Source organism: Pezoporus flaviventris, unplaced genomic scaffold (genome assembly GCF_033815535.1).
Source record: "Pezoporus flaviventris isolate CSIRO_AGI_PZ_B2104156 unplaced genomic scaffold, CSIRO_AGI_Pfla_v1 ptg000006l, whole genome shotgun sequence".
NCBI classification, from domain to species: Eukaryota; Metazoa; Chordata; class Aves; order Psittaciformes; family Psittacidae; genus Pezoporus; species Pezoporus flaviventris.
Window position 1 is genome coordinate 10,179,689 of NW_026892554.1, and position 13,660 is coordinate 10,193,348.

Sequence of the window (13,660 nt, forward strand, 5' to 3'; positions counted from 1 at the left end):
ATTGTTACAGAAACCCATTCCCACCTAATCAAGTTAGAGATTTGTCCTTCAGCATTATTAAACTACTGCTTACATTTTTCAGTACTTACACACTTTCAGTACTTACACGCGGATTTTAAGTCACTATAAAATGGAATGACAACTCTTTCTCTTACCCTTTTTAGTGCACATTATTTTGATTTAAGTGGCATCATTCCACCTTTTCTGAGCAGTCAGTCCTGTAGTTCCCACTGCTTTTATAACACATTGTGAAACACCACAGTATTTTGCCACTCTCAGGCAGTCCCTGCTACTTGCTACTGAAGACCATCTACCTGTTCCTGCTGTATATGGATTGCATACTTTCCCTTTGAACCAGGAAGACTTTTTTGTCTTCTCTGCTTGAGAGGTTTCTTGTTTCGATTGGGTTTTAAGGCGTTTTAGTCAACTGTATTCTCAAGCCTTTAAGTTCACATTCTGCATGGGACCTCTGTAAAGTAAGGTGATTCCTGTTTCTGGGTCTACTATAAATGCAACTGACTTTAATGGTGCCGGGCTGGATTCATGCAAGGCCCTTAGCAACAACACCCACAGGAAAAACAGAAGGACTTAAGATCTCTTACTTTCTTTGCTAATGCAACCTGTGCTCACCATGAGTTGTAAAACCTAAACAGAGCAAACAAGTCTCAAGCACTATTGTATATCTGGAAGCTTTTCATAACCCATGCTCCTTTCATTGACTTAATAGAAAAGGAAAAAGCCCAAGCGTGAGTGAAAAAAAAAACAACCAACAACCCAACTTTCATCACTGTGTTCACTGTGACTAATCTGGAGAGGAAGTCACTGTGTATTTTTGCCTTTCTTCATAACTATTTCACAACTTACTAGTGGTTTTAGGCAGCAACACATTGTAACACACAATACTACAAACTAAAATGCAGTTGTGGATAACAGGACTTCCCAGCCACACTTCTAAGACAGTCATGCACCGTCCTGACCCTCCACGAGGTACAATTCTCTTTAGTGCTAGCAGCGGCACTGCAGAAATGCACCACTGACTTCATCCATGGGGAAAGAAATAACTTCCCTCAGCATGTGCACAGAACTGTCTGCATTTCATTGTTACCAGAGAATCACAGCACGGTTTGGGTTGGAAGGGACCTTACAGCTCATTCAGTTCCAAACCCCTGCCATAGGCAGGGCCACCTTTGCCTAGACCAGGTTGCTCCAAGCCCCGTCCAACCCGGCCTTGAACCTAAACATCCTTGTTTAAGTTTGAACCCATTACCCCTTGTCCTATCACTAATGTTGCCATTTACTATGCTTTCTTGGAGTGGTTTCGTTTCCCTTTCATTATGTAAAACTATTTTAATTACACAAGAAGTCAGACTGTATTTTCAACTGAGTGTATTTGTCTGAACTGATGAGAAGTTATGGTCTTTGGTTAGTAATTCACTGTAACAGGGTTTCTTCCCTCCCATCACACACTCATCTACTGTGACCCAGATGCCAAGCTGACAGGTGCCACATTCTCTGTGAGAAAGAGAACGCGTTCCCATGCCTGTGGCATTCTCTGACCATGCAGATGGTGCAGGCACTGAATTTTACTTTCTGGCTTTCTCAAGAGAACTGCGAAAGGGAAATCCATGCTCCTGAATCAAAAACAATGACTTTCGGGCCTCCAATCCACATCTTATTTATGGCACTAAGTAATTTCCTCCCCCCCACAGAGTTACTCTCTGCTGGGGAGATATCATTACCTGAAAATCCTGGTTTCTAAAACTCAGCTTGCCCATTACAGAGGGGTATTAAAAACAGTAATGGGAATTGAAAATACCATGTTCAGCACTGCTGAACTTTGTATCAATGGAATTATACCATATTTATGTGGAAGCTTTAATCCAAACTCATACCTACATTTTGTATTTATGAATACATCTTATACAAGATAAAAGATAATTAAAAAAATCCTAAACACAGTTAATATAACACGGTTCTTCTACACACTTTTCAAACCCCAAAAGTTTGAAAGCAGAATTTCTAGTGACAGGACATTGCATCTATAGGCTGGAAATACACAATCTACTCTTGGTTCTGGCAATGACCTGCTCCTTAACCTTGAAGTCACATCACCTTCAAGTACCCTATCTGCATCTGTAAAAAAAAATAGGAACAGTGAGACTTGCCTGAACTTGCAAAGCACTCTTCCCTGGTGAGGAAAGGGGCTCTCACCACCCAGGAGCATCTATACTTGGGTTTAATATTTTATTTCTGGTTTGCTTGTTAAAAAAAAAAACAACAAAACCACCAGTTTAAAAATATTTTCCCCACTTTTTCACCTCAGATCTGTAACCTGACTGCACAAGAACAGAAACACTGCCAATCACAGACAAGGGAATTTTAGTACCCCTCGATTTCCTTTCCTTGAGTCCTGAATTCTATAATCATGTTCAGCTCCTAACCAGGCCAATTTCACTGTAGCTGTTGCAGTTCATTAAACACAGGTACAATATCAAAAGCGTAATTTAATTAGGGTACTACAGAAACAGGATTAATTCTTGTCAGACACTTGGCATTGTCCTTCGAATAGAAGGCATGGAAGACCAAGTTATTTTTGTATTTCACATACACAGCTGCCGATATTTGAGATGTTGCAGGAAATTAACTGCTATATTCTCTCGTCAATGCACATAACTCTTAATAACCTTTAGAAACATGTACACAGTGATAGCACACTAGAGCTCTAGAAAACAGAATTCAAGGTGTAATCTAATTTCATTAGCCCTTTTCCAACTGGAGTGGTTAAAAGCATTGTTAAGACCTGCATCTTCAGCTTCCATCAAGTCATAAAACTCCAGCAGTGAGTTCTTTTCCATGAACAGGAAAGAGGCTAACAGTAACAGCACTGTAGAGAATTAGACTGTTGCAATATACTGGGGTCAAAGTGGCATTAACAAAAATAGAAGTCTTTTATTCTTAACAGCATCGTTACAAAACAAAGTTGGGGGTTTATAGGGTTCTTACTGAACATATGAAGAATGGGACACATTCTGTAACTTGAATTACATGTGTACTTACAGAAAGTGTTGGTGTTTGGACGGTACAACAGACACAATGTGGTATTAAAAACTTCTATTCTGCAGCAATAGTTTGTTCTGTAACTGCAGCTATTTTGTGCCACTAAATATATACAACTTTCTTATCTTAACAGGAAGCAAGCACTTGGACTGAGGTTTTTTAAGGCAGATTCTGCTCTCAGTTTCACAGTTATGCTGCCCATTCCTATAAAAGTGGTCCTGCATAAAGTCATCCCAGATTTCTATCAGTATAACTAAGCAGAATTTGTCCTCCTATATGAATATTCTAAAGCCTGCCCCAAATTCTGTATAGGAATGCAACTTCCTGGTAGAAATGTATGTACTAGAGATATTTAAGCAACTTCAAGTAACACTTAGCAAATGGTGCTGAAGAAAATCTTAATGCAATGCTGTTGCTCTGCTTCACTCACCTATTTGTTTTTCAGCATTGCAGGACTCTCAAGGGACTGCACTGCACTGTATTACCAAACATGTGCTGCAATGACTCAGGCAACAGCATGAGTTAAGGATGGAGTGCCAGCTCTCACACAAACCTTCAGGATGCCTGTGCAGAACTCTTCAGCAAAGCCAAGAATCTATAAAAGGAGATACGCTCAAGGAGAAAGTTCAGCTTCCATTCCCTTACACTATAATATTTTCAATTGCAATACCATTCAGACTCTTATCTATAAATATTTTATGTGTAAAATATAACTAACCTCCTTCCAAATTGTAGCTGCATCTCTGCTATATTCTCAATTCACAGCATTATCATGCTTCTATTGCAGGCTTTGAGAGCTGCACTGTTGAAGGTTGCAGGGGCATATGATTGCTATCTTCTGCTGATTTGTATGCTGCCTGAAGCACTCAAAGTTTATTTTTCCTACATTTATGCTTTACTGGGAAGGTACTTAGCAGGTGATACATACAGTTGAAAATATAACCCTAAACCTAAATCTGGAGACCTAGTTTCCCCCTCCTCCCAACTCCAACAGATACATTTTCTAGCCCAGAAAATCACCTCCATGCTTCAAGGAACTGTCTTCCTATCTGGGCCCCAGGCAGCAAGCTTCAGCATAAGCAGGGCAGGCTGCACAACCGAAAGTTAACCACGTAACTCAGAAGTGAGTTAGCCGTACTAATGCCAAAGGAAGAGGGCTGAAGCGTAGATTAGTGTCCCCTTACTGCACAACCACCAAGAAAGAAATAAAGAGCCCCACACAAAACCCCCCAAATACTCCATGAACTAGGAAATCTTCAAAGATTTACACAAACCCTCAGCCTGTCCTCACATCATCGTAGGAAGATTAACAGTGCATAATGTACATTATAGCTGTTATAATCACTGGAGACTTGTTATGCAATCCAGTCATGACACACGTTCAGACAAACTATACTGTCTAATTAGATACCTACATATACACAAAAGGATAGAGGAATGTTATTTTTTGTCCTGGCCAGTGGCTGAGCATTTACTCTCCTCTCCAAAATGGGTATAATTATCCATTTCAGAACATCTCAGACAATAAACTAAATTCTACTGTCCTTTTCACCACCATCCTACTCCCACAATTCTATAAGGTTTGCAAGAGTACATCCAATGATCTAATAAAAACTAGGAACATGACAGAAGATCACTCTCTCTCTCTCTCTTTACCAATGTCTTGGATTCACCATGCCAAATTTAGGCTGCATGTTAAAGGACAGCATCTCTAATAGTCCTAATGTTTCTTCTCATGTCTGACTGGCAAGTTCAGGTTCTCCATGAAGTTTGTCCCTTCTAGTTTACCAACATACTCCCTTTGCCAGCAAGCACTTAGGTAAATAAAGTTTGTGTGTATTAACTCAATGTCAACATAGACTTGAAAAATGGCTTAAATATTATGTCTAGGCTAATATCATTCACCTACAATGTAACAGAAAAGAAAAATAATCAGAAGAAGAATAAAAAAAAGCCAAACAGCACAGCAAAACCCAATCACAAGATTTATTCTGTTTGGGAAACAGCAAGGTCTTGATTCTGATCTGGTCTTTATTGCAACAGATTGAATCAAAAAGTCACATAAATCAGTGGAGTAAAAGCAGAAACTGGGGAGAGAAGATGCATCCGTACAACTGTTAGTGATTGCCAAATGCTCTTAAGAAATTAAAAATAGAAAGAGGCCTTTAAAAACATTGCTAAAACAAAGCTGCAGTACTCTAAAAGAGAAATGCCATTCCGGATACGTAAGAGACAAAAGCCCAGAGTATATACTTAATTACACCAGGTTAAATCACTTTAGGAAGGCAAAAAGGTTGTAACAGATTCTGGTTGTTTTGGTTAGAAAATCTGCTCCCCCTTCAGCTCTATCTATAGACGACAGAGACAGCTCCTGGTTCACACTTGGAGCCTCTCTTTCGTCACTGACAACAGAAGGGTCAAGAAGCCAGTCTGCATAGACTACCACCAACTCTTGACACCGACATAACAAATAAGATATTCATAATAGTTGAAAGTCATGTGTTTCCTCAAAAAAACATGAATTTCTACTATTGCTGAGAAGCTAAGCCTAAGAAATACAATACGAACAAGCTGTTGGTAATGGCACTGCTGCTATACACAGACTTCAGCTACAATTAAAGAAAAACCCAAAATGTTAATTCTAAGTCGACAGATTTCCTATGCCAGCATTGTGGCTGAGCTTTCAGAACACACTAAGGCAGGGAGGTTCGCAGCTCGCTAGCCTCTAACTACACACTTCTTTACACCGAAATACTAGCCTGGCTGCACTTTTAGAGCACAGCAGAAATTACAACAGCATCTGCCATCTATTAAGGCTCCCTTATTCACTCTCTGTGCCTACTGCTTTTCTAAACAGAAACACCACTCTAAATATACTCCCAGTAAGCATCAGAAGATACAGTCCTCCCACCAGCTGGGTTATCCCACACGCACAACCACCACGAGACCAAGGGCTACAAAAACAGCAGGCAGAGATACACCCACCTACATCAAAAGGTTTCAAACTGAAAACAGGAAAACAGATACGTCAGAAGCTGAAAGTGACATGAGACAAGTTTTCATCATGAACAGAACTCCCTGAAGGTTAATTTGAAAATTCTATTTGCAGATACATTAAAAAAAATAGGGGGGAAAAAATGCTGAATTCCATGACACTGGCAGGTGATTTTATCAGCTCTGAAAAACAGCCTGTACTCACTTATCCACCTCTGAGAGGTGGTAAGATGCCACATGGGTTCTATTTCATTATTTCAAATTGCTTATACTCAAGGGATCATCCCCAATATTAAATGGGCAGAATGGAAGCGATCCTCATTCCAGTCCACTTGAGTGTTTCAATTTAAACCTAAATATAAGAAGCATAGTAAAGAAAATTCTAGTGTACCTGAAAGCTATTACACAACAGATATATGACGTTTGGGTTAGACGTAAGCTTTGAGTCTATCAGTTCTGTGACACCAGGGGAAGCAATTATTAGGGTACAGATAATGGATAAGAACTGCAGCTTTACCTACTGGCAAATATAGAAAAATAATTAAAACACCACTCCCTCTGGTAGTTCTAACAGATGCTCGTAACTCAAGAATTGTCTTCTCAGCCTCACCAGCAGATACTTAGGTGAAAACCTACTCACACCTGCTATTTTCAGTGGAAAAATAACATGATTGAGTAAAAAATTTCTAGGAGAAAACCAACGAGAACACATACTGTGAATTAATGTATTACGAACAGAGACATGGTGGCTTTTTACTACACCAACCAAGCCTCCAATAGCATGTCATGCTTGGTTTTGGGGAGGGCTTCAGTAACCACAAGAAGTTCGCTGCTGACCTTTTAAAAAGCAAACGCTTATTTACTTCACTGAAGCTTCAGATAAATCAATCTGACATGCACCAAACATCCCAAAAACCTCAACAGCATGTATAAATTTGTAAGTATTGTTCGCTTTTTCCTAGACTCTAAACTTAGGATATCAGCCTACACACAAAGGAGATCACTGCTAGTTAACACAAAAGCTCTACATAAAAACACATAGAAGAGGCCAGCTTTTGACAAAGATGAAACTGAAATGCATTTCTTCTGCAAAAATCAGGGTTCCGCAACAGTCAAGTGGTTCAGTTACAGTACAGAGTAACTCAATTTTATTTTACCTAATCTTTGTATAACTTCATACTATCTGTATTTCAGTTAGAAACGCAGTTTATTTCAACTGATGTATATTTTACATCTTGCATGTATTTTACATACTACAGCATTTTAGTAGATGTCTGGTTTAGCATGGAAATAGTATCTTGGAAGTATACGGATATGTCACTTCTTGGGTATTTCTGAATGAACTGTTAAATACAGACTGTCTTAACCCACTTGTTCTACCTTTCAGAGTTTTGTCTTTAGGTTCTGTCAGCCTTCAAATATTATTTTTATTCCTTAATCACATGTCCTGGCACAAGTCTCATTCCCTTCAGTATTTCTGAACGTCCTCTGGGAAATTTGCCAGTTTTTGTCATCTGCCCCCATTCTCCTTTGGGAACACTAAAGGAATTAATTTCATTCTTTCTGCAAGCAATGCCTGTCTCTGCTGTTAACAGTTACCCTTGCATCTCTCATCCATTCAATGCACAAAGGTATATGCCTCCTTAAGTGATCCTACAGTGCTTAGAGACTCAAACGTTCTGTTGAGAAATCCCTCTTTCATACTCTGCATTTGCTTGATGTAGCATACCGTAAAAGAATTTAGCTAAAAGATGAAGTGCAAATACTTCCATTTTAAACATTCCATTTTATTTTTGTTAGTTTCAACAACTCTTTAGTTTGTAACTATACATATGGGCATGACTGTGTCTCTGTGTGGCAGAGATAAATAGATCAGTTATTTAGACCTGGATGTTTTGATCAACTCTATGTATGCTATTTCTTCTCTTATTTTTTCCACCACTACTTTACTCAACATCTTATCTGAATTCTTCCAGAATGAGCTCTTAGGAAGCATCTTGTGTTTCCTCAGGCACCAAAACAAAAAAAAATGCAGTTCCAGTATCTTTTTCCTGCACATAAAGTTCCTACTAAACGGGCTTTTTTTTCCCCTGTAGAGAGACTTTTTCAATTAACTTCCTTTGAAATCCTTGCTCAGTCCTGCATTTGAAAATAAGTGGAAACCTCATCTTTGACCCACCCTGAGAAGAGGAATATTACCCGAGTTATGCATCACAGTTCCTTACTGTAATGAATACTGGAAGCTGTACAACATTTTCTCTAGACACATACAGCCAACTTCAGCACATCCTGTTGGTTTTGCTGTCACTGTTACCTTGATCAGATCTCCTCTCTCCTTTATTTTTTTATGTTTACCGGACATCAAGGCAGGATTAAGCAACTTGCACTGTTACCAGTTGCTAGATGAGACAGCACTTGTGGTTACCCCTCTGACTTCCTCAGTTAAATACCTCCTTCTTCTCAAGTGACAAATTTACCCTAGCAAAGGCTACATGACTTAACACCGTAAATCAGGAACAAAACAAGCCAAAACATTTTATAAACTATCCTTAGATTTGTTTCCCCTGGAAGTGCCACATTTTCTAACCGAAACAGCTAAAGTTACAGATTCATGACAGTTTTCAAGATCAGTACATAACACAATACAAAGAACACTACTGGAAACAAATCAGATACAAGTACTTAGCATCTCTAGATCCAAAGTGCACAGTCTGCATCTGGGCTGCTGACAAGCCAAATATCTGAAGGAGGACCTAGAAAGATGACAGCTAAGCACCCAATGAACCTTTATATTCTCACTCTCACCAAGACAACAGCAGTTGTCTGGTTTGACTGAATAGGCTACAGATATTAACTTCAACATTATCACTGTGATTAATGAGAGTCAACAAAAAAACAGATCTCAGAGCAAGGTGCAAACAAAGCAGCTTCCAAACACCTTCAGTGAAAAGAACCCACTGCTGCCAGTTCCTGAAGCTACCCTACCAGCGTGGGGCTTCGGGTTAGCACTATCCTGCTGTGCAGTGCAACCTGTCCACCTGCCTGGCAGGAAGAGGGCTCTCTCTCAAGAGAGATCAGGCAAAGTATTAAAGAAAAACACATTGTAAACGAGAAAATAGATCAGGAATGAAAGGAGTCAGGAGAAGATGAAGGTTCACCCAGGAAAAGATAAGAAAACAGCATCTAGAAGAGGAAGGAAAACTCTAGAAACATAGGATACCCTCTACAGGACCCATATGTGGTATGCCAGGTAGGGTAACAAACCAGTAGCTCACAGCATAACACCACAATGAATTATTCAGGGAAAAGCCGGTACCCTACAGCCTGCACCTTTAGCTGAGGCCTGTAAGTACAAACACAAACCCAGCACTAAATAACAAATATCAGTAACCAAAAGAAAGACCTGATGCCCCAAGCAAAAGGACAGAAGAGACCCTTGTAAGGATCTACATAAGCAGCTAAGAGACAGTGATAACCGGGAGAACCCCGAGGTGAAGCTGGAGACAACGTTCCCCGCGGCGCCAGGGAGCGATGCCGATGTCACCACCATGAAAAGAAGATCGAGGTACCCGCTGCGCCTTGCGGAGGGCGGGCGGGCAGCAGCGGGCGCGGGGCGAGCCACCCCATCAACGGCCAACCTCCGCGCAGGGCTCTGCCGCGGCCCGGAGGCGCTCCCTTACCTGGCTGGCTTTGTGAAACTGCTTCTTGAGCCCCGCCACCGACATCTTCCCCCGGCGCCGAGCGCCCGCAGGTCCCGGCACGTCCCGGTGGGTCCCCGCGGCCTCTCGCTGTGTCACCCGCGGCCCCGGCGCCCCGCGCCGCTGGGAACATCGCCTTCAGAGCGGGCCCGGCCGCTCACACCCCATTGGCCACCGCCGAGGCATATGCAAATGAAAAACCAGAGCCGTTTGCCGATTGGCCGCTTGCTGGGGCTCTGCTAATGCCAGCGCTCAAAGACGCCCACGCTGCGATGTTGCATGGAGACAGCAGGGGAGGAAAGGTGAGCGGGCGGGCGTGTGCCCGCCGGGGTCGGCAGGACCTCTGCGGGCGGGCGCGGCCTGCCGATGGTAAGACGCTCGCTTAAGCGACAAAAGGCCTCTTAAGCACTGATTTCAGCTCTCTAGCCTTATGTACAATAAGGTTCCGGGTTTCTCTTCGTAGGCCTCATTTCTTATGAGTCCTCGTAGCATCTCTAATTGAGCTTATTTACCTAAGATCTGTTATTATACACCATAATGTTATTGTAGCATCGAAAACATGAACACACAGTGGTCGAGAACACAGCTGGTGGGAGCTATACATCACAACAAAATACATTCAGTAGCGTGGTTCCACAACTGTGTTGATGCTGCTCGGGTTGAGAAGGGCTGAGGCTCCTACCACCTCCCTCCCGGAGGAGCAGATGTACCAGGAAGCACCATACTAGAAGAACTGTTTAGTTATTTGCATTGTCATTACAGGATGGATTCATTGTGTGCTTCAGTATGCCTGCATATCAGCAATGTGCTGATACAAATATGCAATGTGGCTATGCCTCCAGTGGTAAAGCACTGCCCGGCTGCACTTTACTCCTGGGAAGATACACTGCGATACACCACTGGGTCCTGGCTGTGAGATTACCCGGGAGTTGTGACGCAGCTGAAACATGCACATGGACCTGGAAAATTTAGAGATAACCTTTGCTGGCTACAGCCGGGCTCTCAGTGTCACTGTCATACTCACTGCATTTTTGTTAGATCAGGAGAGGCATTTTCAGAGTGTGTTAGTTACTTCTTCATAACAGCAGGGAGGACAATGGCAAAACATACAAGAACTTCAGAATAATTGTCATGTTGTAAATCGGGAGAAAGGAATCACTATCCCTCCTGCTGGAAACAGTTATATACCCTATGAAAAAAAGTGTAAAGACAGACGTATTTGTGAATTGAGGACCTCTGACTGGCTTTCACTTGACAAAGGACTCTATACAGAAAGGCAGAAGAGACAAAAGAGAAAGCAAAGAGCATAGCACCAGTCCACCTTCACTCTGGAAGACAAACTGTGAAGTGAAGCCTTTCCAGGTTTCCAGACTGAAAAATGTTTGAAAGAGGCCTACAGTCACCATGCTATGTGGGGCTGGGGAAGGACCATTTTCAGCCACTTCACAGGTAAACATGATTTACACCACAAGCACCTGATTTCAGTACCAATTACTCCTCCTAATGGAACAGGCAAGACCTTAAGTGTCCAGGCCAAATTGGGTGAGGCTTTAATTAGCAACACATTTGTAGAGGGCTCAGGTGAGAAATTAATGGGTAAATTACCTAAACTAAGAAACTGGAGTTCCATAAAAGGTGTTAAAGCAATCTCTCAGTGTACTGAGGAATTAGGAAGAGAATAAGGTGTAGGTTAATCTTTGGCTTTAAAGAAACAGTGGACCAGAAGCTTGAAATAAATCACTGTGGAGAGGAATCAATGGATTATGGAGTCACTGCAGCTGTAAAATTGGATTAGATAAAGAACTTGAGTAAGGCTATCTGCAACGTCCTTTCTTTTTTAATCCTGCTTGTAACCCAAGGGTAGCAGCTACCTTGTTGAAGTGATACAAGGATTTGCAAGTGGGAAATGCCCTGTGGAAATTCAGCTTCATAGCTTTAATTGCTCAGTGATACAGATAAGATGAAAGCCTAATTAGTGAGCCAGCTTCAATGTTCAGGTGCTAATGATTTGGAAGAGACACCCTGAAAGAGAGACTAAAATTTAGTTCAGATATAAGCAAAGTTATAGCTTGTAGCCTGTAATATCTAAAAACTTACTTATAACACATAGTTATCTATAACACGTAGCTCCTGCAAAAAAAAAGAAAAAAGGATTGTGATTTGCTGGATGATATTCCTTAAGGTTTACAAAAAAATCCCAATTCAGTCTGTAAAATGAGGGAAATCAGAAATAGTGCAAGAACTGTGGGAAGTGGTTCAGATAAATGCTGACATGATGGGGAAAAAAGCTTCTGTTAAAAAGAGCTATTACAAGGAGAAGACAGGCCAGGGCCTAGTACTACATAAGCAATAGTGAAAAATGCTTCACAGAGTCTGGGAAAGAAGGGACCTTCAGGGCCAAAGTTCTATATGTCTGGATATTTAAACAACAATTACAGTCCAACCACTCAGAAGATGTCAAAGTGCATGAGAACAACAGATGATGGCTCCAACATGTTATTGTTATTGAATAAGATGTGCTAAAAAGGAGAGTTAAATTTGTACAAACTGAGAACTCCTAACTGGGCTCAAATCAAGGCAGTGACTAGAAAATACGCACTGGCTACTTGCTTCAGAGAACTGGGCTTGAGAATTGGTCCTGTGAAATTCAAACAAGACAGATACCTGGATAAATTCACATTTCACTTGGATTTCAGTATGGACAATACTATGTGGAAAACACAGTCAGCAGAAAATCAACCTGAAGATGTGGCAAACAATCTTACAGCTATTCACTTTTCAATGAACAAATAAGAGCTGAAAATGCAATAGCAGCTATAGGAAGTATGAGGTTTTCAGCAGAACGAAACCCAGAAATATTTAAAACATTATCCAGAGGTATCTTAGCAGATGAAATTACTTGGACCTTGCAGTCAGGTACATCCATGTTTGCTTCAATGTCTCTTAAAAGTGAGAAATCTGTTGGTGAAATGTGATCTGGGTCTTTGGTAGTTACTGCCACAAAATAAAATATCAAAAGCGGGAGAAGAGATGAGTTTGTAATGAAGTTCTATCGGATATGATTCTGGGCCATGCTTACTTCCTAAGTAAGGCATTTACTTATTCCTTACGGCTTCAGAATTATTCAGAATAAGTCACTGTGCATCATTTTACCCTGCAATAAATTTCTACACAGGGCATTAGAAGGAGACTTTGGATGTACTCACCTGATACAGAACAAGAATAACTACATGGCAAACCAGCCTACTGAGAAGCCAAATTACTGCTTACCAAGACTGGAGTCATTGACCTAAACCTGTATGAGAGACCCATAAAGGAGGTTTTAATCTGTAGTTGAATTAGAGATTACTATCCCAAATTATGGATTCATGATAGAAGAAGTAAATGGGAGCTACTCATGAATTCTCCACATGTTGAAGAAGTCTGATTTCCCAAACTTCATCTTCAAAACACTGGCAATGGGGAAGGAGAGCTAAAGCAGAAAACAATATCCCAAACCAAACAAACCTCAAATGCTTACATTCCTACAGGATTCTGTGGCTTTCAGCTTGAAAAAAAAAAAATTTGCTACATCAGAAATGGAGCATTCACAGGACTATGTTGAATAGGAGGGAAAGAGTAAAGCATTAGACAAAAGTGAGCAAGACTCTCTCCGGCACAGATGTGATAGCTACTGATGGTCCATGAGGACTACATGTATTCAGTGACAGCGCAGAGGACTTGGTTAGTTTTAGCATGCTACCTGTCAAAACCGTGGTTATAGGCTGTGGTTTTTTGGTCAGAGGAAAAGAATGCATCTGAAAACTAGAGCCAAGAAAACAAGCATTCTGAAAAGGTGATCCTCCAGGAAAACTGTGCCATTTGAAACAACAGTTTCCAATACTCCTCTCTGCAAGAGAAAACTTGTAGGC

At 41.1% G+C, this 13,660-nt stretch overlaps 1 protein-coding gene across 1 annotated transcript in view; it reads right to left on the reverse strand.

The window, feature by feature from the left end:
• Positions 1–9,951, reverse strand: part of SH3GL3 (SH3 domain containing GRB2 like 3, endophilin A3) — a 49,692-nt gene extending 39,741 nt beyond the window's left edge. The window contains exon 1 of the mRNA XM_061446840.1: positions 9,732–9,951. Within this exon, the coding sequence (XP_061302824.1) occupies positions 9,732–9,776 (45 nt within the window). The 5' untranslated portion in view covers positions 9,777–9,951. The remainder of the gene's footprint in view (positions 1–9,731) is intronic.
• Positions 9,952–13,660: the final 3,709 nt, after the last annotated feature.